Source organism: Acinonyx jubatus, chromosome A2 (genome assembly GCF_027475565.1).
Source record: "Acinonyx jubatus isolate Ajub_Pintada_27869175 chromosome A2, VMU_Ajub_asm_v1.0, whole genome shotgun sequence".
NCBI lineage: Eukaryota > Metazoa > Chordata > Mammalia > Carnivora > Felidae > Acinonyx > Acinonyx jubatus.
The window spans coordinates 155,702,430-155,727,010 of NC_069383.1; the positions used below are offsets into that span (position 1 = coordinate 155,702,430).

Consider the following 24,581-nt stretch of genomic DNA (forward strand, 5'->3'; position numbering starts at 1 on the left):
ATGCCAGGGGGCTACTCCCTCCCCCCAGGTACAGCCCGCAGCCAATCGCGGTCCGATCTGGGGGTGCTAAAGGCCAGCCCCCCCATTGCCTCAACTTGTGACAACAATATGATGCAGTTCACACTCCAGAGCTCCCCGTGGGATCAGGCTGGGGTTAGATCCAGCTGAACCCACGTCCTGGCTGAGCCTATCCATCTGTCCGTCCTGCTTCCCTCGCTCTCTTCTCTCCTGAGAGTCCTGCCCCCCACATCACGGGCATCTGAGTCCCTGCCTCAGGTTCTGCTTCCAGGTAGGTGCTATGGACCGAATGGTTGCGGTCTCCCCACATTCACATGTTGAAGCCCTAACCCGGGATTGGGTTTAGAGGGGATCGTGAGGGTGGGGCCCTCATGATGGGATTAATGTTCTTAGGAAAGGTGGGGGGACGCCTGGGGGGCCCAGTCGGGTTAAGTGGCTAAGCACTCAGCTCTTGGTTCCGGCTCAGGTCATGATCTTATGCTTCGTGAGTTCGAGCCCCACATCAGGCTCTGTGCTGACAGCTTGGAGCCTGCTTGGGATTCTCTCTCTCTCTCTCTCAGTCTCTCTCTCTGCCCCTTCCCTGCTCGTGCTCTCTCTCTTGCTCTCTCTCACAAATAAATAAATAAACAAACATAAAAAAACAGGGGCGCCTGGGTGGCTCAGTCGGTTAAGCATCTGACTTCGGTTCAGGTCATGACCTCACAGTTCATGAGTTCGAGACCCACTCCAGGATCGACACTCTCTCTCCCTCTCTCTCTGCACCTCGTTCACTCGAGCTCTCTCTCAAAAATTAATTAATTTTTAAAAATTAAAAAAAATTTTTTTTTAAGAAAGAAAGACAAGAAAGAGACCAGAACTCCTCTGTGCCTGCCCTCCCTCCCTCCTCTCGCTTCCTCCACCACGTGAGAGCACGTGAGAACACAGAAGGTGTAACCTGTCAGCCAGGAAGAGAGCCTGCCACGAGGGACTGAATCTGCCCAGACCTTGATCTGGGGCTTCCCAGCCTCCAGGACCGCGAGAAAGGAGTGTCTGCTGTTTAAGCCACCCCCCTCCCGGCCCCTCCCACACCTATGGTATTTCGTCACAGCAGCCCAAGCTGTCGGAGACGGTCGCCTTCCTAGGAGGCCGACCCAGCTACTCACACACCAGCTGGAATGCAGTCTTAGAACTGAACCCCACTCCCTGTGAGCTCCAAGTCAACCTTCCCCTGCCCCCGTGATTCCAACTCCTGTTTCAAATCAGATGACACTCCTGTCACCCCAGCCTTGCCTCTCCAAATGCCCCCCCTCAGTGGCCAACGTGATCCTTTTCGATTTCTAATTATTTGTCCGATCAGTAGTACATTCACACGTTCAAAAAAAAAAAATGTAAATACACAAAGAGGTATTGTTTGACAGGTCCCCTTTTTACTTTTTTTTTTTTTAAGTTTATTTATTTTGAGAGAGAGAGAGAGAGAGCACAAGCAGGGGAAGGGCAGAGAGAGGGAGAGACAGAATCCCAGGCAGGCTCCGTGCTGTCAGCATAGAGCCTGATGTGGGGCTTGATCTCACAAACCACGAGATCATGAGCTGAGCCAAAGTCAGGAGTCGGACGCTTAACTGACTTAGCCACCCAGGTGCCCCCAAAGGTCCCCCTTCTTACTCCAGGCCCCACTGGCCCAGTTTGCAAGCTGCCAACAGATATACATTATTACCAGAATCAGATATATCTTTCCATAGTGTCTTTATGCAAGTCTGGACAAATAAGAATATATTTTTCTGCCCCCATCTACAAAAAAAGGTAGCTGACTCTGCATTCTACTCTATGCAGAGAAATCTTTTTTTTTTTTTCATAGAGAATTTTTAAAATGTTTATTTACTTATTTTGAGAGAGAGAGAGAGAAAGGAATGAGCAGGGGAGGTACACAGAGAGAGAGGGAGAGAGAGAATCCTAAGCAGGTTCTTCATTGTCAGCACAGAGCCTGACATGGGGCTTGATCTCATGACCCTGAGATCATGACCTGAACCAAAATCAACAGTCGGACGCTTAGCTGACTGAGCCACCCAGGTGTCCCTAGGCAGAGAAATCTTTTGAAAGATTTTCATGGGGCGCATGGGTGGCTCAGTCGGTTAAGCGTCCGACTTCGGCTCAGGTCACGATCTCGCGGTATGTGAGTTCGAGCCCCGCGTCGGGCTCTGTGCTGACTGCTCAGAGCCTGGAGTCTGTTTCGGATTCTGTGTCTCCCTCTCTCTCTCACCCTCCCCCGTTCATGCTCTGTCTCTCTCTGTCTCAAAAACAAATAAATGTTAAAAAAAAATTTAAAAAATTAAAATAAAATAAAAGATTTTCATAATTCTCTGATGTCTCGATCTGGGCATCTTGGGCAGGGTAGTTCTTTGTGACATGTGACTGGTTGTCACAGTGCAGGCTGTTGTGTGTCCCCGCTGCCATATCCAGATGTCACAAGCAATCCCAGGCATTGTGACCGCACCAAACTCTTGCACATTTCTACCGTCAACCTGAGGGGTGATAGTGTCCCTCACTGACAACTGCTGCACCACATCTGACCTCTCTGGCCCCCATGTCTCCTCTGCCCCCAGCACTCTGGCCATGTTAGCCTCATCACTGTTCTTTGAATACCAAGGCGTGCTCCTGCCTCAGGGCCTTTGCACGGGTCATTCCTTCTCCTTGGAACCTTCTTCCTCAGTTACCCCCAGGGTTAATTTTTATTAGCCTCACAACATGAAGGCTGGCTTTCCCTACAGCAAGGGATCTGAGGGAGCTGAGGCTCTGCCTCGTTCTGTCGCCTGTGTCACACTCTATCCATCAGACGATGGTTCCTCAAGCCACACTCCAGATGGAGGTAGACGGGGCTCCGTTTCTTGCAAGAAATAATATCAAAGAATTTGTGGACATATTTATTTTATAAACATTTTTTTTAAGTTTATGTATTTATTTTGAGAGAGAGAGAAAAAGCAAGTGCGAGAGGGACAGAGAGAGAATCCCAAGCAGGCTCTGCACTGTCCGTGTGGAGCCCTACGGGCGGCTCGAACTCACGAACCATGGGATGACGACCTGAGCCAAAATCAAGAGTCAGGCGTTTAACTGACTGAGCCACCCAGGCACCTCATATTTTAAAATTCTTTTTATGGTAATCTAATTGACGTAGAGCATTGTATTCTAAGTGTGCAACATAATGATTATATATATATATATATATATTATATATGTTATTACATTACATACATATAATGATCACCACAATAAATCTAGTTAAGACCCATCACCACACGTGGTACCAGTTTTTTTCCGTGTGATGAGAACTTTTAAGATCTACTCTCTTAACAATTTTCAAATATACAGCGCAGTATTGCTACCTAGAGTCACAGTGCTGGACATTCCATACCCAGGGCTTATATGCCATCTGGAAGTTTGTACCTTCTGGCCACCTTCACACGTGGGCAAAATGGGGGTAGGTGGACATATTTTATTTTATTTTATTTTATTTTTTAGTTTATTTATTAGAGAAAGAGAGAGGGAGAGAGGGAATCCCAAGCAGGCTCCACATTGATAGCGCGGAGCCCGATGCGGCGCTCGAGCTCACGAACCACGAGATCGTGACCCGAGCCGAAATCAGGAGTCTGACGCTCAACCAAGGAGCCACCCAGGCGCCCCTGGGTGGACATGTTTTAAAACCACCACGTTCTACCGTATGTTTTTTCCTTCTCTTCCCGTCTTTAAATCATATATATCGCTCACTTCCTTATTTGTGGGCTCTCTCCTCTACAGCTACCCTGTGAGGTCCCCAAGAGTGGAAACCACCCTCTTTGTTCCCCTGCACAGAGTAGCTGCTTGACAACTAGGGTTTGGGGTGGGCTTCTGGGAAGCAGAGCCTGAGATAAGGATTCAAAGGCAAGTCGTTTATTTAGGTGGTGACCCGGGGAAACACCAGCAGGGGAGCAGGGAAGGGAGACAGATGGAACACAGCTGGTGACTGACGGGGGCGTGTTATGGAGCCCGTTACCACTGTGGGTGACTGAAGCTCATTCACGCTGGGGACCTCCGGGGGGCGGTGCAGGACGGCGCGGGGAGGTGAAAGAGACAGAGGGCTCGTTTGCTCACCAACTGCCCGTCAGGTCGAGAGGCGATCCCAGGGAGGGGGGCCGTTCCCTGGCACTTGCAACCTGCCAGGCTCGGGGCAGAGGAGGCTTCAGAAGCTTTGGAGAAAGCCCCAAGGCCGAGAGCCGCGCGCGTAGCGGCAGCTGGACCGCAGCCGGGAGCCTGCTGAGCCGGTGAGGCTGGAGGGGTCTGGATGGGGCATCGACAGCTTCCGCTGCAACCATCAGTTGAATAATTGAATACACATTTTTCAAGAGTTCCCCATAGCCTAAAGGACACTTCTGAGCTGGCACATAAAACCACTGTGACCCAGCTTTAGGTCCTGATGCTACATCAGCGATGGCAAACTCGAACATCTACAGGGTCCGCCGGGCAGGAAAGACAGAGGGCAAAGCCAGCTGGGGGTTAGGAACAGGGAGTCCTCCTGGATTTCATTTTCCTTTTTTATACAGAGATGTGAGTGTGGCTGGACCTTGCTCTTTACAGGGAAAGCAGTAAAATGCCGGCCAAATGTTAAGATGCTAAGGGACCCACAGGCACTGTGTTGGGAGGCAATAGGGAGTGGTGGGGACCGTGGAGGATGCGAGAGCCCATTCCCCTTATGCTCTGGTCTCTTACTGCCTTGTGGGGATGCAGGTCCTGGCTGGGTTACCCGCTTTTCTGGGTTTTCTTGGAAGGGCAGAAATCTGGATTTTTATACAAAATCGTTAATTAGTTAGGGACGCCTGGGTGGCTCAGTCGGTTAAGCATCCGAGTCTTGGTTTCGGCTCAGGTCACGGTGCCCAGGGTTGTGGGATTGAGCCCCACATTGGGCTCCGTGCTGGGTGTGGAGGTTCCTTGGGATTCTCTCCCTCTGCCCCTCTCCCCTGCTCACTTGCGCGCGTGCTCTCTCTCTCTCTCTCTCTCAAAAATATACAATATAAAAAACGTTAATCATTAATTTTTAAGCCTTAGGAGTTCGATCCAGATATTTCTGAAAATATTTGTGGGCTGGTTTTGACTAGTTATCACCCTCTGCGCTACCCTTTTGGAGCAACTTACAGCTCCAAGAACCTGGCATATCCTTTAAAAACCCTAAGCCTTTGCACACGTTTTTTTCCCTCTGCCTGGTCTGCCATTCCAGTCTTTATGGAAAACTCCTATTCATCCCACAAAACCCTACTCAGAAATTACTCAAAGCAGAACTCCCCTGGAACGCCTCCTGAGCATTTTCTTATTTTGTCGAGTAGATTTATTTGTTTCTTCCTCCGCACCCCACACCCCAATCCCCACATACAATCTATGTGCCCTCTGGGGGGTAGCTCTGTGAGTCCCGGTCAGCACTGTGTCCTCAAGTACAGGGTCCAGCACCACAGGGCACAAACAGAACTGGTTGAAGGCATGGCCTTGTCATGTTTCACCCTGTTATCTATATCCAGTGGTATAGTGGGTGTGTGTAAGCTGGCTCTTTATTATTATTATTATTATTATTATTTATATTTTCAAGGTTTTACTCTTTATTTATTTTGAGAGAGAGAGAGAGAGAGAGAGAGAGAGAGAGAGAGAATCCCAAGCAGGCTCCGCACAATCAGGGCAGAGCCCAGTACGGGCTCAAACTTGTGAACGGTGAGATCACGACCTGAGCTGAAACCAAGAATCGGACACTTAACTGAGCCTCCCAGACACCCCTGCCAGCTGGCTCTTAATTAAATTGTTTTGAAGTTATGGTGCCTGGGTGACTCAGTCAGATGAGGGTCCGACTTTGGCTCAGGTCATGATCTCGTGGCTCATGAGTTTGAGCCCCGCATCGGGCTCTGCGCTGACAGCTCGGAGCCTGGAACCTGCTTCACAGTCTGTGTCTCCCTGTTCTACCCCTCCCCTGCTCGTGCTCTGTCTCTTAAAAATAAACATTTAATTTTTTTAATGTTTATTTTTGAGAGAGAGAGAGAACAAGTGGGGGAGGGACACAGAGAAAGAGAAAGAGAGAGAGAGAGAGAGACAGAATCCAAAGCAGGCTCCAGGCTCTGAGCCGTCAGCCCAGAGCCCGACGCGGGGCTCGAACCCGCGAACCGCGAAATCGTGACCTGAGCCGAAGCCGGACGCTCAACCGACTGAGCCACCCAGGCGCCCCAGTTCTAAAAATCTTTTACTGGAGCGCGACAAACATACCGCCTAGCGGGCATGTCAGAAGCAGACCACGCGATGAATTCTCATGAAATGAGTATAACGTTTTACCAGCACCAGATCAAGGATGGAACACTCCCAGCCCCCAGCGACTCCCCCCACCCCCAGCCCCTTCCAGCGGCCACCCCCCCCCCCCGCCCAAGGATAACCATTGTCCCAGTTTCCATCATCACAGAATACTTTTGCCCGTTCTAGAACTTCGTAGAAATGGAACCAGACAGTATTTCTTCTTCTGTATTTGCTTCTTGTTGCCAATATTGTCTGTGAGATGCGTCTGTGTTGCAGTATCCCAGTGTTGGACTCCCACAATTAGCCCCTCCAGTCTACTCTTATGGACATTTGGGTGGTTTCCAGTTTGGGACTACTTACCCGCGAGCGGAACTGCTCCGTCATGGGGGCGTGAAGAATCAGCTTTCGTGGGTGTAATGAAACAGTTTTCTAAAATATTACCACGTGCCCTCCCACCGCCAGGGTGTGGGATGCTGCACAGAATCTAATTCTTAGATGGCAAGGCCTTCTTCTTACAATGTACATCAGGGGGCGCGCCGGAGTGGCTGAGTCAGTTAAGCCACCAACTCTTTCTTGACTTCAGCTCGGGTCATGATCGTAAGGTTCATGAGTTCAAGCCCTGAGTCAGGCTTTGCGCTGACTGCACAGAACCTGCTTGGGATTCTCTCTCTCTCCCTCTGCCCCTCCCCTGCTCTCTTTCTCTCTCTCTCTCAAAATAAAATAAACTTAAAAAAAAAATCATCATCCACCACCGCACAAGAAACAAATAAAACGCATGATTAAACCAATTAATTTTTAAAAATTTTTTTCCTTTTTTAATATTTATTTATTTTTGAGAGAGAGAGAGAGAGAGAGAGAGAGAAACAGAGCACAAGCAGGGGAGGGGCAGAGAGAGAGGGAGGCACAGCGTCTGAGGCAGGCTCCAGGCTCTGAGCTGTCAGCCCAGAGCCCCACGCAGGGCTCAAAATGTCCCCATTTCAAATGAAATATCTCGAAGACATCGTTCCCCGTTTCCCTCCTAATCTAAATTAGCTCCCTGATTATTCTCCTAGCTTCCTGTTCTTTTCCTTCAAGGCAATGATTACAGTTTAATAACGACAAATGTGTGTGATTTGGGTGTTTATTTCATCTGTGGCCAGGTATCAGTCATGTTCTATTTCCTGCCTGGGCTTGTAGGTATACGGGTGCTCGTTGATGAAATTATACATTAAAAAATATATTGAACACACATGCAGCCCTTAGGCCCCTGTTAGGCACTGTTCTATGCATTTCTCAAATATTAATTTATTTCATTGACATGCATTCATTTCACTTTTCAAACACTCGTGAAATGAATTAATTTCAACGTTCAAATGTTGATCTATTTCATTTGATCCGCAAAGCAGCCTTATGAAGTGAGGCGGTTATTATCCTATTTAGAGATAAGAATATAGAGGGACATGGGGCGCCTGGGTGGCTCGGTCGGGCGAGTGACCCACTCCTGAAGTGGGCTCACGTCACGATCCCAAGATGGTGGGATCGAGCCCCACGTCGGACCCCATGCTGGGATTCTCGCTCCCTCTGCCCCTCTCCCCCACTCGCACTTTCTCTCTCTTTCTCTGAAACAAAAAATAAGTAAGTAAGTAAGTAAATAAATAAAAGAATATAGAGGTACAGAGACCCCATTCCCCTCAACCTCTTCAAAGGCTCGGAATCTTCCCCGTGCCTCCACCTCTGACCGCCGGATGCAGGAGGAGCCGGGGTAGTGTAGGATTTGGCGGGGTTAATTTCGAGTCTTGCGCTGGAAGGGGAATGATCATTTTCTCTGCGTCCCATTGGCCAGAACTCCGGCCCATGAGCCTGCCCAGCCATACGGGAGGCTGGGAAAGGCAGTCTTCCTGTGTGTACGGGGAGAGGAAATGGGTTTGGTGAGACGGTGGCTTCGGGGTCACCCTTTTTCCTGAGCGCTTACTAAGTGCCAGATATTTATCCATGTTCTGCTGTTCAGTGCTGGAAATACATACATACATACATACTTGATTTAAAATACAATTTTAAATTAGCAAAACTTTACAAAGTTTTTGAATGAATACATTTTGAAATAAATTACGGTGAAGTGATCACACAGCGTGTGTGCATGGAGAGCGGGTGCGGAGTGGGGATGGCCCTGTCCGTCTGTATGGGGCCAGCAGTCCTGGACGGCAGAGCCCCCTCCCAGATGAAGCAGGTCCTGCCAACCCGCTCCCCGGCAGCCATTCTCCTGTTTCTTTTGAGTATCGGTCTTTTCAGTTTTAGCTGGGTACATGGCTTCCCTGTTAGAGACTACAACTCCCAGTCTCCCTTGCAGCTAAGTGTGGCCATATGACTAAGTTCTGGCCAATGGGATGTGAGCATTCGTGCCGTGTGCCGCTTCCGGTGTGTCCTTCAAGGAAAGCTTTTGCCCTCCACTTCCTTTTCCCCGATTCTCCTCGAAACTCCAGGAGGAATCCACCAGTGATGTGCATGGCAACACTGTCCCCCTAGCCCTGGACCTAGGCTAACCTCTGGACACTCACATGAGCAAAAAATAGACCCTCATCTTAGAGCCACTGAAATTTTGGGCCTCTTTGTCATAGCATCGTGGCTTGTGCAGGACTCATGCAGCATCAGCCCTCTCCTGCAGGCTAACCCCTTGGGTGCTGACCTAGCTCCTCCATTCCTGTCACCACACTCCCTCCCTCCCTCTTGTGACTCTGACGTCCCACACAAGAATGCACAAACCTTCCTAGATTGTGTCCCGAGTAAACACCAGCATGTGAGAGACGGGAGTCAGATAGACAGGTTATGTCGAGACTTCATTTGTTCAAGATCTTAATGCTCTGGGCTTACCGCACTATTTCAATCACGAGCCTACAGAGTCGAGACTCATAGAAGTCTGATATTTTTGTTTCCCTGGCATCCCTTTCCTTTTCTACAGTTTCGCTTGGAGGAACCATGTCTTAACCCCCTTTTGGTCAACATGGAACAGCATGGCAGGATTGAAGCCCTCTTCCCCCCGCCCCCCCCCCCCTTACCTCCAGGGATGAGCATGTGGCCCAAGATAGGCCTATCAGAACATTTCCCCCTTCCTGGTTGGTCCAGGGATGGACCTGTGACCCAAGATGAGTGGATGAGAGACAGTCCTTAGACTTTTGCAGCAATTGTTGGAAAAGAGGTATTTTCTGTCTGCCAAGGTTGCTAAGTTGTGGGGATATCAGTCAGGAATGCATGGAACCGTCTCACCACTATTTATTGAGAGCTGGCCTGAGAGAGAGGCTAACACAAAAGAAATCTGAATTAGGAGATGGACAGACCCAGACTCCTGGTGATATCATCGAGCGCCTGGATCCAGCCATGACTGAAGTTATACTGCTGTTGTACTTTTCCCTTGTATGAGCCCATGCCTTCTCTTTTTGAGTAAGTGATGGCAATTAAGGGTTTCCTTATGTGCACACAAAAAATGTTCTGACTGCTGCAAAGATTTCACCTCTGACCTCACCCAAGGGTGATAGCCCAGTGTGATAGCCCAGTGTTTACTCCATTAGGCTGATCATCTCCCTCCACTCTAGGTCTTTCCATCTATCAGAAAGGAAGAAGAAAAGCCCCACTCAAGCCAACTTAAGTAATAATAATAATAATAGTCACCATCTTGTAGAACAGTAAGTTCAGAGTCAGGGCAGCTCCTGGGTTGATTAATTCAGTGGCCCGATGATGTCATCGACTCAAGGCCTTTGCTGCCCTCCCTGCATCTTAGCTTTGTCCTAAGGCTGGCTCTCTTCATGGTCTGAAGTCAGCTTCCAGAACTCCAGGCGTCATGTGCAGAAATGACAGGTTCCAGCAGCAGAAGAGCCCATCTCTTAATCGCATCTCTTTTCAAGAGGAAGGAACCCTTCTCCTGGTTCTCCCTAACCCGAAATTTGTCATGCGGTGTCTCGGTTTGGGGTCCTCCAGAGGTGCACTCAGAGGCCTAGTTTGAGTGCAAGCAGTTTATCTGGGAAGTAAATCCAGGAAACACTGGCGGGGAGATCAGAAATGGCATAGGAAAAGGAGGGCAGCCAAAGCAAGGGGTAAATAAGCGGTCACTGCCAAGGGCATCTGGCGTTCAATTCCGCTGGGCTACGTTGTGCGGATGCGTATTTCTGAGACGTCTCACCCAAGTGGAGAGGGCCCTGCGAATGCATGCTCCAGATCCCATCCATCATAGATTGAGGGCTGCTCCCAGGGTCACTTCCGACCTGTCCCACGTGTGGATCAGGAGAAAACCCCCAGGTAGAGAGCCGCACACACGTGCCCAGGGGTCGGCAAACTCTGTAAAGGTCCAGATAGAAGTATTTTTAGCTTTTCAGATTGCATAGTCTCTTTCGCAGTTAGTCTACTCTGCCCTTTGAGCGCAAAAGAGCAGCCCGAGAAGACACGGAAACAAACGAACGTGGTTGTGGGCCAATCAACTTTATTTGCAAAGACCGGCCTCAAGCCCTAACTTCGTCCACCCATGGGCTGGAACAGCCAGTCCTGAGCGGAGCCGGCAGGATGCCCACAGCTTCAGAGGCCATGCCCCAGCCAATCGTCAGTGAAGGGAAGGGAACGCCCGGTGGATTTGGACCAATCAGAGCCCACCTTCTGAAGCACCCGCCCACTCAGCCTGGAAATGGATTGGCCGCTGCCTCTTCCTAGATCGTTGAGGGTCAGGCGCGTTCAAGGCCACGAGAAGACGTCAAGGGGCCACGGTGTGGAGGCCCACAGAGCAGGCACTTGGCTCTGGGGTTCGTTTGGCTTTTTTATTTTCCCTGCCTGGATGGTTGATGGCTGGAGCAGGAATCTCAAACTCTCACCCTGACCCAGGCACAGGCTCAGGTGTGGCCGAGTCCCGCTTAGGGGTGGCTGGCCAGACACTGTATTCAGGTGGATCCCCAGGGCACAGAGGAGCTGGAAAAGGTGGGAGAGGAATTGGAGTGTGGTCCTCCATTGCATTAGCTCAGGTCTGGGACTCCCAGGCGGAGCCTTCCAGGTAAATCCTTTCTTTCTCTGAAAGCACATCTTCCAATACTCTGCAGTCATTAAGCAGAATGAGGCGGGCCTAGATGCGCCCATTTGGGGCGGGTGTCCAAGCTATATAATTAACTGGAGAAAAAGCAAGGGTGGAACAGTGCGTCTGCGACGATCCCCCATTTGTGAAAGGCAAAGAGGATATTCGTGCAGATGCTGGAGTGTGAATGCAAGACACCAGAGCGGATGCACAGGGCAGGTCTTAGCCGGGCTATATTGAGGCCAAGGGAGGATCAGCACAGAGAGAGACTCAACTCAGCACGCTCTCCCTTTGACAGGCCCTGCATTCTTTTCATTTAATCAGGAGTGCGTATTGCCTTTATGAGAAAAGAAATTCCACTCATTCTCCCACCCACTCATATTTTGTTGCTGTAGGGATGGGAAAGAAGGTAAAGAGGACTGGGTTTCCCCCAAAGCCGTCCCTGGACTGGGGGATTTAGGTGCAGGAAGTTTAATCTCCAAAGTGATTCCAAGAAACACAGGTTGAGGGGGGACGAGGAGTGAGGCAGGACAATGAAGGCAGCCAGTATAGGGGGTGTCATTGAGCAGGTTCCCAATGTGATAAGTGGGGTGCAGTTCTGCTGGGGACCTCCAGGGGCAGCAGAGAGCACACACTTCAGAGTCCTATCTGCAGAGGAGGAGGGAGCTGGGGTATTTATCCTCCAAAATTCTGTCTCTTGTTGATGACAGTCACTCCTGGGAGTGTCCCCTCCCAGCACTTCGGGCCTGCAGCCTCCCCCCGCCCCCCTGCTTACTTGTATAAAAGCCTCAGGCAGAGAGTCGCAGGGATGTCTGGGCCAAGGGGATGTAAAAATAGCACCAACCACACTTGCTTTACTGTAATAGAAAGCAAGAGTTTGGAGTGGATGGTTGGATTTTATGTCAACTTGGCTGGGCCACGGTGCCCAGATATTTGGTCAAATATTATTTGGGAAGTTTCTGAGAAAGTCCTCTCTTTGGGTGAGATTAACGTTTAAATCAACGGGCTTTGAGGAAAGCAGATTACCCTCCATTTTGTGGGTGGGCCTTATCCAATCAGCGGAAGGTCTTCAGAGAACAAAGACTGATGTTTCCTGAGCAAGGAGTTCTGCCAGCAGACAGCCTTTGGACTCAAACTGCAGCACTTCCCTGGGTCTCCTGCTTTCTGGCCTATTCTGCAGGTTTCGGGCGTGCCAGCCTCCACAACCGCAAAAGCCAATTTCCTAAAATAAGTCTCTCTCACTCCGTAGACATATGAGAAGTTTCCTTCGTGAGCGACTTGGTTTAAGTTTGAAACAAAGTAAAGTCGGTTTTGTAAATACAGTAAAAAAGCGTGAAGGGGAGCACCTCTGCCATGGTGCCTGGCAACCCTGTGTGTATCCCCACGGCCACACTGGCAAAGGCTTGAACCGCAGAGAATCACATCTCTTCCGTTTTGCGGTTGTCTCTCTTTTTTTTTTTTTTTTTGGAGTGTGGGATACAGGCCTCAGGGGGCTTCTTCTTTTATTCACGTAAGTAGCTGTCAGAATTTAAAAGTGGTTTGTTGTGTTTTTACTGGGTCAGACTGTCAGGCTGCGTGCTTGGCAAGGTGGTTTGCAAAAGGCAGAGGCGAGTGACTGAGCTTCAAGGGACACTGGGGTGACAACCTGGGCTGCTTTGCCCTCACACCCTCTCCTCATCATCCTGACTTGCTTCTGTTGGGTGTGGGTCTAAATATTCTAGATCTAAGGGCACCTGGGTGTGGCTCAGTGCACGAAGCATCTGATTTTGGCTCCGGTGATGATCTCATGGCTCGTGAGTTTGAACCCCACATCCGGCTCTGCGCTGACAAAGAGGAACCTGCTTGGGATTCTCTAGCTCCCGCTCTCTCTGCCCCTCCCCCCTCTCAAAAATAAATAAACATTCAAAAAAGAACAGTAAACAAATATTCGAGGCTCAGTCGTTTGAGCGTCCGACTTCGACTCTGGTCATGATCTCGTGGTTCGCGAGTTCGAGCCCCGCATCGGGCTCTGTGCTGACAGCTCGGAGCCTGGAACCTGCTTCAGATTCTGTGTCTCCCTCTCTCTCTGCCCCTCCCCCACTCGTGCCCTGTCTCTCCCAAAAATAAACATTAAAAAAATAAAAAAAAAAAATAGATATAAGATGTTTCAACAGCACCTGCCACCCATGTTAGGTTTTACTACTGTGCTAACATTTTCCCTATTGGAGCTCGTCTCCTGGGGCCCCGGGCCAGGCGACAGCTGGTTCCCTGATCGGGGCCTCCCCAGGCTGCCCACAACCTGCGGGATGCTCCCACCTCTCCCCTTCCCTGGCTCCCGGCTGCTGCTCCTGTCCCAGCCTGGGTCCCAGCGTCATCTCCTCCCGTCTCCTTTGCCCCTCAGCCCCAGGGTGACCAGAACCCCTGCCTCGTGGGACAGCTTTCTAGCACTTTCCCCTTTTTAAGAGATTGACTGCAATTTCTCTAATAACATCACATTAGCTAGAAATTAATGTCCTCATTAAGACAGCAATTAGGCACATTAGCGCGGCAATAAAAGAGAAGCTTATGAAATAATTGCTGGTTCCAAAATGCCTTTAATTTAGTGTTTTATATTGCGCCGTGTTATTAATTTTTTCCCTCGGCAGAAGATAATAAGAGAAACATTTGAATTGTGGGAAGGTTTAAAATAAAAAAAAATTTTTTTTAAGGAAAGCGATGTTGATGCCTATAGACAGATGATCTTTCTTTTCCACGAAGCCCCCGGTGATTCTCGATCCCCTCGGATGATGGCGGGGATGGGGGGTCGGGCCGTGCCTGGGGACTCTTTTCGTGGATCTGGGACGCGCTCATCCATGGATGGGGAGATCACGAGGGAAAAGGCGGATGAGGAGTAAATTTGTGGAAGGTTCTTTTGCCCCCATCTGAAGCCCTGAGTCGACCTTAGCATCCCTAAGTGTGGCGCAGCTGGACAGGAGGTGGCTCCCGCGGGGAGCAGCAGAATTAGCTGGCACCGCTGAGTGTCCTTGCCCCAAATCCAGAATCTTCTTTGGCTGTCTTAGGTTGGACTGGCTCCAGAGGCAGCCCCTGAGAGCAAGTGGCCCCAGGAAGCACCAGGAGGGACAAGGGGAAGTGAGAGAAGGAAGGGAAGAAGGCAATTTCGGGTAGTGGTAAGTGCCGTGAGTAACAACCATAAAAATTAGAGGAAGCAGCTGATGAGGGGCCGGAGGGTGGCACGCCTGTCTGAGATAGGGACGGCCTCTCAAAGGAGGGGACGCGTGAGCAGGGACATCATGAGGCGAAGGAGGGACCCACCCTGGGGAAAGAGGGTTCCAGGCAGGGAAGCAGCAGGTGCAAAGGCCCGGAGGTGGGTGCAGGCTTGGAGAGTGGGAGAATCTGATGTAGCTGAATGGAAGTGGGGGGGGGGGAGTGAGGGGGATGTGGCTAGAGATCAAGAACGGAAGGAACGGGGAAGAGTTTGTAAGAAAGGGAAGGAGATGGTAACCGAATCCGGGCCCAATTCTTCCGTGAGGAAGGGCAAGGCGTGCCTGATGCACTCGCGCTAGTCAGGCCTTGTGTCAGTTACCTGTAGCCCATTGTGCTGTGTGACAGACAACCCCCAGTCCAGTGGCTTAGACAATCAGCCTTAATTATGGCTCACAGTCTACGCATCAACCGGACATTTCTTCTGGCTGGGCGCATTCAGGAGTCTTTGGTCAGTTGGGGGTCCGGAGGACACTCTTTATTCACCCAGGTTGGGCCCTGTCACATGTTTGGGGTTCGGCTGGCCGTAGGTTGGTCTAGGATGGCCTCGGCTGGGACGACAGGGCTCGCCTCGATATGCCTCGGCCAGCTGGCCCGGGCTCCAGTCAGGTGACAGAGGCAGGTGAGGGCATCGACCTGGGTCCATCTGGCGGTCAATCTACACCAGCTGCATTACGTCTTTGGGACTTCTGATTATCACCCCCGTCCCTCTCTGGCTCTCCCAAGACATCCTACGGTCTTTGACTCCAGCTCCAGCCCCTCTAGAATTCTTCCCGCCCAAGTTTGTCCTCTTAAGGTCCCAAAGGAGCTGTAGCCTGTGTTGTTCACAACCTCAAATTTCTGACGAGGCTCGCTTTCCTCCTCTGCTTTGGGGCATGACTGGAGCTGAAATTCATTATTGAAATAACTGACTCTCTTAATAGTGAACTGTGACTTGGTGTCAGCCACATCAGGGCAGAGGTTCGTCCATAGGGTGCCCCTGAGCCAAGGAGAAAGGGGCACTCACAGCATGGCTTGAGCACACGTTGTGCCCCCTTGTGCAGTGTCCAGCCTGCCCAACCATACCAGCCTGCCCTAATTATGGGAGTGGAGAGGAAGAGGGAAGAGAGAAAGAAGGGGAAAGGGATTCCACTGGGATCCAGGGCACCATTTAGCCTTAGCACTCTGGCCAAAGGAAGAACCTTCCTCAAATGGATGAGGGACCCAATGGGGAGCCAGCCCAGCAAGCCAGGATGGGCACCCAGACAGGCAGACTACTCTTCTAGTGGACCAAGGCTGGATCAGGCCCTGTGGGGGAGGAGGATCAGAAGAAGGGAAAGGAAGAGGGTAGAAAGGTCCCAGTTGAACATACTCCCCACCCCCTTCCTGTATCCCCAGGAAATAAAGTGCAGCTGGGTTCTTGGTTGCCATAGTGACTGCCACACAAAGAATTTGGGGGGAAAAACACCCCGGGGGCATGAAGAAGCAATTTGCTCTCAGCTCTGGGAGGCAGGGGGTGGAGGGAGGACACGGGGATGGGGATCGGAATCTCCTGGGGAGAAAAAGTTAAGAGAGGCCTGCCAGGGTAGGTGGTGTCGGGGAGCCTGGAACCTTCCATGCCCCCCCCCACTTCTACCAGTGATCCAAAAGAAGAATGGGTGGAGGCCCCCCCAGCTCTGGTGTGGGTGCTCCCAAATCCCAGGCCCCCCTTCCGGGGACCAACTGGGCAGCTGTGAGCTCCCCAGTGTCCACAGGGGCAGGACCTCCATGTGGATTTTTTTTTTTTTTTTGAATTTCCAATTCCACCTCAGGACAAGGCACTATCTGGGGCAGTGCACAGGCCTGACACCCCTCAAATCCTTCCTCAAACTCAGGAAAGGGCCCGGCCTCACTGACCAGCCCCTCCCCCCTCCTCCTTGGCTACACACAGAGAGGTCTACATATCCCGGGCTGTGGGGAGGAGGGTGGATTGGATTTAACCCCCCCCAGAGGGAACCTGCAGCCCGGTTTTCCTCCCTCCAGCTTCTCTAAACCTCCAAGAAAGCAGAGAAAGCACGGTGTGGTGGCAGCTGCATTTTTTTTTTAATCTGTTAATAAAACCGCAAGTGAATCAAATCCACTCGAAGGGAAAGGGTGGGGGGGGGGTGCGGTGCAGCGAGGCAGGGGCCATGGTGTTTGCAGAAGTTGGAAATTTAATAAGAAGGGAAAATAAAAATAGCCACTGTGCCGGAGACACAGAGAGAGGGTTGGGAGACGTAGGTGGGTGTGGGACTCCAGGCTGGGTGGAAAGCATGAAGAAGAGACAGCCAGAGGGTCCCAGAGTCTGGAGAGGCAAGGGGGGTGGGCACAGCTAGGGGCAACAGGAAGGAGGGGACTTGGAGTACCCGCCAAAATGGCCCGATTCCCTGGCAGGTTTTCCGCAGGGGTGAGCGGGCCAGAGAGGTTAGGGATTGGCAGTCTGAAAGCCTAGGCGAGGAGGAGCAGCTCCTGGTTCCTTGGTCTTTGAGCTGGTCAGGATACGCATCACACTGTTAGGGCTGCCATGAACAGCTGTGCAGGTGGCTCACTGCACAAGAATGCTAGAAAGAAGCCAGAGCAAGGGCTGATATCATCTCTTCCCCTCACCGCGCTCTTCATCTGCCCCGAAGAAAGGGTGCCTTTTAAGGATCCACAATAAAGGTGCCAACACCCTAAATGTCCATCACCAGAGGAGTGGATGAACAAATGTGGTCCATCCATACACTGGGATATGATTCAGCCGTAAAAAGGAGGACCAATCTTGACACACGCTACAATGTGGAGGAAACTTGAAAACGTTATACCCAGTGAAAGGAGCCAGACACGACAGAGCACACGTGACCCGATTCCATTTACGTGAAATGCCCGGAATAAGTAAATCCACAGAGACAGAAAGCCGACGGGTGGTGGCCAGGGGCTGGGAGGAAAGGGGAAGTTGGGGAGCGACTTAATGGGTGCCGGTTTCCTTTTGGGGTGACGGGGATGTTCTGGAACCAGGTAGAAGTGGTGGCCGCACAACGTGGTGAAGGTGTCCCTGAAGTGTATACTTCAAAATGGTTGATTTTGTGTTAGGTGAATTTCACCTCAGGAAAGAAAGAAAGAATGAAGGAGGGGCAGGGAGGGAGAAGGAGGAAGGAAGGAAGGAAGGAAGGAAGGAAGGAAGGAAGGAAGGAAGGAAGGGGAAGATCCACATAAAGACGATGGCAAGGGGGCGCCTGGGTGGCGCAGTTGGTTAAGCGTCCGGCTTCAGCCAGGTCACCATCTCGCGGTCCGTGAGTTCGAGCCCCGCGTCGGGCTCTGGGCTGATGGCTCAGAGCCTAGAGCCTGTTTCCGATTCTGTGTCTCCCTCTCTCTCTGCCCCTCCCCCGTTCATGCTCTGTCTCTCTCTGTCCCAAAAATAATAAATAAAACGTTGAAGAAAAAAAAAAAAGACGATAGCAGGGTCCCTGCACAAGACTTATCACACCCCGTCTACCCCCAGAAAGCCCGGATTGCCCACAGCAGTCCAATTCCAGAGCAGCCTTGGAATGCATTCATTCGTTCGTTCAACAAGAATTCATCGAGTGTTTATTTCATGCCAGGTGCTGTGCTGGGGGATGAAGGGGGTACACCCCTGCCCCAGGGCTGACACTCCAGTGAGGTGGTCAGACCGACCCAGCAAACACAGCCTCCGGTACATTAGGTGGGGGTGCGTGCCCGCTCTAGAAACAACAAAACCACGTGGGTGGGGCAGGCGGGGGCACTGTGCGCGCTTTTAACCGGGTGTCCTCACTGAGGAGGTGACATCTGAACAAACTCCGAAGCAGGCAAAGAGGAGTCACGTGGTATGTGGAGGAAGAGCATTCCAGGCAGAGGGAACAGCCAGTGCAAAGCAGGGAGGCTTGTTACCTGCAACCAGTGACGCTAAATGTGGGTTGTTGCGCAGGAGTTAAGGTTCTGCTAGAGCCTCCCACCCCCCCCCCCCAGTTCTGACTTGGATGAGGCACCAGCTGGACTAAGGCATAGGCATGATCCCCATCACCAACCCCCGAAGTCAGAAGTCTTGGATTTCTATGAAGAGTTGATGATCTCCGATGTTTACCAGAGGCAAGGCAAGGGTCACAGTAGTACATCCTAGAAAGTACGTATTACGTGCTCCACGCTATCACATTCACTGATGTAATCCCCAGCGGCATCGAAAATGGTATGATCTCTGCTTTCCGGGTGGGGAAACTGAGGCACGGACCGATGAAGTGGCCCGGCCAAGTGAGCAAGAGGCAGCTGTGAGTTTGAACCCAGGATGGCTTTCTGCGGATCCAGACGAACAAGGATCTGGGAGTTTCTCTTGAGGCCGCACCTTGAAGGGTTCGGAGGCCTCCAGGCCTGTTTTTGAGTTGCCGCTGGCCCCGGGGCTCGCAGATGGCGGAGGGTCCCAGGTGAGGGGTGGCTGTCAGCATCGGCGGGTGATTGATGGTTTAATCGCTCGCCCCGTGACCCTGGCCCTTCTGGCCCACGCTGCGCTGAGGCAGGCGGTCCCTGGCGAGAAGCAGAGATGGGGTAATTTGGTTACCGTAAAGAGAACGAAAATTCCAGAGGGAGACAGAGAGAGCGATGCGCCGACCGGGGACAAAATGGGAGCCGGTTAGTCTGGGCTCGGATGGGAGGGAGGAGGCAGATCCCCAGTCCTTTTGGGGGTCAGGGCCCTGACAGCTCTCCGCCCCTCTTCAGCCTCATCTGACTTCCTGTCTTGAGAATGGAGAAGGCAAATGCCATGCGTGAGAGGCCACAGGGCACAGCCAAGGCCTAAGAGGCGAGGGCAGCATGTGGCCTCTACCTGAACCATCTAAGGGGGACACAGGAGCTAGGCGGGGGCTGGTGGAGCAGGGGGCTGGAGAGGGCTGGGGGCTCCAGGTACCGCGGTCAGAAGCCTCGTGTCATCCTTGACTTGACTCCTTTCTCGCTCTCTCTCCACTCACATCCAAACCTTGGACTTCTGCCCACCTCCGCGGCCCCGCCGGGTCCAGCCCAGCGTCGCCCTCCTGCACCTGCTGTCGCGTCCGGCCTGGTCCCAGGCTCCTGGTCTCGCCTTGCGGTCTCTTCCCCCCTCTGCCCCCAGGGGGCGCAGGTGAGCACCCAAGCCCGCTTGGGCTCCTCTTCCGCTCAGAACTAACGGCCACCTTGGCTTGCTTTGCTGTTGCTGCCATCGCGAGTTCCCACAGACTTAGCTGCTTCAACAACACGTATGTATCATCGCGGGCCCTGGGGTAAGATATCAGCTGACTGCGAGGCTCGGGGGAAGGAGCCCTTACCTCCTTCAGGTGCGGGCAGAATTCAGTCCTTGCGGTTGCAGGGGGGAGGTCCCCCTTTCCCCAGTGGCTGCCACGTGAAGCGGTGGCCTGCAGTCCCTGGCTTGTGGCCTCTCCCACCACCTTCAAAACCAGCCAGGAGAGACCTTCTGACATGGCCGTCCTCTGGCCCCCTTTCTGCCTCACCCGTCTGCGTTTAAGGATTTGTGTTAGGAGATTGGGCCCACCCCGTAGTCAGGGTGATCTCCCTGCCCAAAGAGCCTTAATGTAATCACATCTGCAAAGTCCCTTTTGCAATGTGAGGTAATACGTGCACAAATTCCAGGGATTCGGACGTGGACATCTTTGGGGGGGCCATTGTGTCTGCCAGCTTCCTCACTCAGAGCAAAACCCAAGTCCTCCCTGAGGCCACAAGGCCCTGCACACCCCCATCACCTCCCTGCCCTTGTCTCTGACTTTCTTCCCCTCCCGCTACCTGGGACTTCTCACTATTCTCCAGACTCCCTGGGCACATTCCTGCCTCAGGGCCTTTGCATAGGCTGTTTCCTCTGCCTGGATTGTCTCCTCCCCGATATCTGCAAGCCTCCTCCCTCACCTCCTCTAGGTCTCCCCTCACAGGTCCCTTCCCCAGGAAGCCCTTCTCTGATACCCTCCCCATCCCCACCCCCTTACAACCACCACAAATCCGCATTACTGCTTTATTTACTTGCACTCACTGGGATGTACCAAGGATATTTACTCATTCGGCTGTCTCTTAGCTGGCTCTCTACTAGGGAGGTTCCTTGTTTCTGCTGTTCCCTGCTGACTCAATAAGTTTGTTAAATGGATGGAGGGCAGGCAGACGGGGCCCCAGGGCGAAGGAGGACCTGGGGGCCCAGTGGAAGGCAGAACGGGCAGGTAGAGAGAGGTCAGTGCGGGGGAGGGGGGGGGACAAAACGACTTCCGAGGAACCTTGGAATCAAGACACTGTAACGAAAATGAACCAGCACGGAGCCACCCTTAACTCCCGGGGTGGTCCCTCCTGCTCCTATAACGTGCTTTTACGGCGGGCTGGTGGCAGGGATGTTAACTGGATAAACTCTTAGCTTCCTGATTTTTCTGCGCATCTCAGATCACAGATGCTCTAATGGTCACCTGAGGTCACAAGGCAGGCTGGGCACGATTCAGAACGAGAATGTCCAGATCCCAGCTCGGATGGTGCTTTAGACTTAAATATTCTCCTCCTTGTTCTGGGGGCCCGGAGTGGTGTGGGGGCCCGCCCCTCCCTCCTTCCTTCCTAGCCCTTCCTGTCACACTTAAGGAAAACCAGAGCTGGACAACTGTTAAAGGGATAAAGATAAATTTTGTGTTTTTTTTTTTTAAACTGTTGCAATAGGGAAAATGATATCTCAGGGTAGAACCAGGCTCGGTTCTGATTTACAGCCAAGGAACGGGGTGGGGGGCAGTGGATGGAAAATTACTAGGAGGAAACATCAGGAGTAAGGGGAGGTTTCAGCTCCACTTACTGAACTGCATTCTTGCTAAAACCGGATTCTATACGGAGGGACACAGAGAAGCCCAAGGTTGACGACCGGTCAACGCTCAGGATCTGAGCTCAGGGAGGGAAGGGGAGTGTAGGGAGGGGTCACGTGGCGGTCCCCCAAGGGACATGTGCCACGTTCTCACCCCTGGAACCTCTGACTGTGACCTTATTTGGTAAAAAGAGTCTTTGCAGATAGGATTAAGTGGTGAATCCTGGGGGGCCGAAGGAGCATGCGACTGTTGATCTCGGGGTTGTGAGTTCGAGCCCCACTTTGGGTGCAGAGATTACTTCAATAAACTTTTTTTTTTTTTTAAAAAGTTAAGAATCCTGGGATGAGATTCTCATCTGGGTGAGCCTAAATCCAGGGACAGGTATCCGTGTGAGGGACAGACATGAGAACAGAGACACCCCGGGAGAAGACTTTGCAAACAGGCAGAGATTAGAGCAAAGCAACCACAAGCCCAGGCGTGGGGGCAGTGCCTGGGGTCACTGGAGCTGGAAGAAGCCAGGGAAGATTCTGCCCTGGACCTCCCAAAGGCGGCTGGCCTGGCCCACACCTGGATTTCCCATTCTGGCCTCCAGAACTGGCAGAGAAGAAATTCCTATTGTTGTAGCTGAAGTCTGTGGTCCTTTGTTATGACAGTCCCAGGACACCAGGAGCCAGAGGGTCCTGGTGGAGCTGTTTCTGCTGTCGAAGGAGCCCTCTCACCCAGCCCCTGCTTCTCCCTTAGGACCTGCTCTCTGCTCAGCCTTTCTCCCCACTGAAACCAGTCATATGCTTGCGGCCAGAGTCCCAGCACCTCCTCCAGGAAGCCCTCCTGGAAACACCCGGTATTTTGATCTACCAGAGCAGTCACCAGCCCCTTTCTTCTGCCTTCCACGGGTCACAAAAGTCCAGGGGACCCACAACAGATTCTCCCGAACATCCTGCCAATGTTCTTCCTTCCCTGGCTTGAAGTGAGGGGGGGGCACCCGGCTCTGACCCTTTTCTCCTGATGGGGAGAGCACGAAGCTCACAGCACAGCCTCCTCCGGAGAAATCCTCATAAAACCCTCTCCAAACCTGCCTTCTTCCCCAAGCCTTTCAGACCCCGCTCACGCTGAATCATGAAACCCATCGGGAGCCTTCGACTTTGGAAATGTTCACTGTGGTCTGGTGCCTCTCACTGGGCACTATATTTACTTATTTGGGGTCTGAATGAAAAAGTCCATTGTAGCATCCTGTTACTCTAGTAATATCCAGTTCCGGGGGGCGGGGGAGGGGGGGCGCAGGGGTTACTGATGTTTCCCTGCTCTCCACCTTCTGGGCACCTGATGGGAGGCACTTCCAGGCTCCCCTGGGGTTGGCTGGAGCCATGCGATGAGTGCTGGCCAATCAGCTGCAAGCAGACGTGATGACGTCATTGCCAGGTTGGCGTATTTAATGGCTGAGGCAGGACCCTCTGCTCTCTTTCCTCTGCTGCAGTGACTAAGAACGTTCTAGATAGCTGCTGCCTCATCAGCCTGGATCCTGCTATGAGGATGACCCAAACAGAGGCCCCAGGTGGTTCCCAACGGTCATGTAACATGAGCAAGAAATAAACTTTGAAGTCACTGAGATGTTGGGGTTCCCACAGCATGACCTCCCGTCTCAGCTGGTGTATCAATAGTCTATGGCCGCTGTGACAAATTACCACAAACTTGGTGGCTTCACACAACAAACAGTTCTTCCCTTACCGTTCTGGAGGTCCGAAGCCTGAAGTCAGTTTCAGTGGGTTGAAACAGGTGTCAGCAGGACCCTGCTCCTTTGGGAGCCCTTTGGGAAGAGTCTGTTTTCTCGACTTTTCCAGCTGCCAGCGCTGCAGTGCTGTGTCCCTCGGCTCAGGGCCCCTTCCTCCATCTTCAAAGCCAGCAGTGTAACATCTGACCTCCTCCCTCTCCTTCCCTCTTATAAGGACACTTATGATTGCATTTAGGGCCCTCCCAGATAATCCAGGATAATCTCCTATTTCAAGAGCCTTAACTTAATCCCATCTGTAAAATCTCTTTTGCCACAGAAGGTCGCATTCACAAGTTCCAGAGCCCGGGAACTAATATCTCTGGGGGGGGGGGGGGGGCGTTATTCAGCCTGCAACAGTGGGTTCACCTAGAAGCCAGGTTGCAAGGGCAAATCATTTATTTGGGAAGTGACCCTAGGAAGGAGAGTGAGGGAAATGACGGAGCCAAGAGCGAGCACACTGTTGAGGTTACTACTGTGGGCAACTGAGGCTCAATCCCACAGGGGAATTCTGGGAGACACTGTAGAAAGGTGCCGTAAAGGATTAACCTCACCCAAAGAGAGGTCTAGTCTTTGTCCTTTGCTCCTGAGAGGTGGCCTGGAAGCCCTAGAATGTCTTGCTTGGTTAGAGTATCTTTGTTTACCTGGGACCTTGGGCCACACAGTCTACTCCATCAATATGATGTGTATGGGGGAGCTTTGGTCACACTAGGTAGTAACAATGTGATTTATGGTGGTTGGGGCGGGGGGGGGGGGGCGGGCGTGGGTCACCCAGTGTCAGCCCGACCTCTGGAGGGGCTGGAGACTGAGGTCAGCCACACGGAGGGTCAGCCATGTCTATGTGACACGGACTCAACGAAGGCTGGGTGAGCATCCTGGGTTGGCAGTACACCGTGAGTGTCGTCACACACGGTCACTGGGAGAAGTTAGCGCTGCTCGCACAACTCCACTGGGAGGGGCCGACTGGATGTTCACACCTGGCGTCTCCTGGGTCCTGCCCCACACGCGCCCCTTCCCTTGGTTGATGTTCATCTGTACCCTTTCCCTGTAACAAACCATAACGTGTCGCGTATGAGAGCTATCAGTGAGTCCTTGGGGATTATCGAAACTGGGGTAGTCTTGGGGACTCCAGACTTGCTGTTGGTGTAGATGTGAGGGTGGCCTTGGGGAGTTTTACACTTTGCAAGAACACGCCTCAGCGTTGTTCCACCAGAGGCGCGAGGGATCTGGGGTGTTTATCCTCCAGCCCTATCTCTCCTTTGCCAAGGCTGCCCCTGAGTGCCACAGGTGCCAGCAGTAATGGACGGACAGGGTCATGGGGACGTGTGCAGGGAACCCACCGTGTTGGCTTCATCAAGCCTGGGCTGACTGATACTCTGACATTCGCTGAGAGCTTTGGAGGCGCTACGCACTGTTCAAATGCGTTCTTTGCTTACGGAGCCTCAAGGTATTCTATGGTGTATTTATACGC

General features: G+C 52.1%; 1 protein-coding gene across 3 annotated transcripts in view; it reads left to right on the forward strand.

Annotated features, from left to right (window-relative positions):
• LOC128314937 (uncharacterized) overlaps positions 1-24,581 on the forward strand; it is a 40,998-nt gene that overhangs the window by 5,497 nt on the left and 10,920 nt on the right. Inside the window, exon 2 of one of the 3 annotated variants that reach the window (XM_053219757.1) lies at positions 14,350-17,971. The exons of the other annotated variants lie outside the window; for them this stretch is intronic. Within the exon in view, the coding sequence (XP_053075732.1) occupies positions 15,632-16,561 (930 nt within the window). The 5' untranslated portion in view covers positions 14,350-15,631 and the 3' untranslated portion in view covers positions 16,562-17,971. Of the gene's footprint in view, positions 1-14,349; positions 17,972-24,581 lie in introns of those variants that run through there. 3 annotated transcript variants of the gene reach the window in all.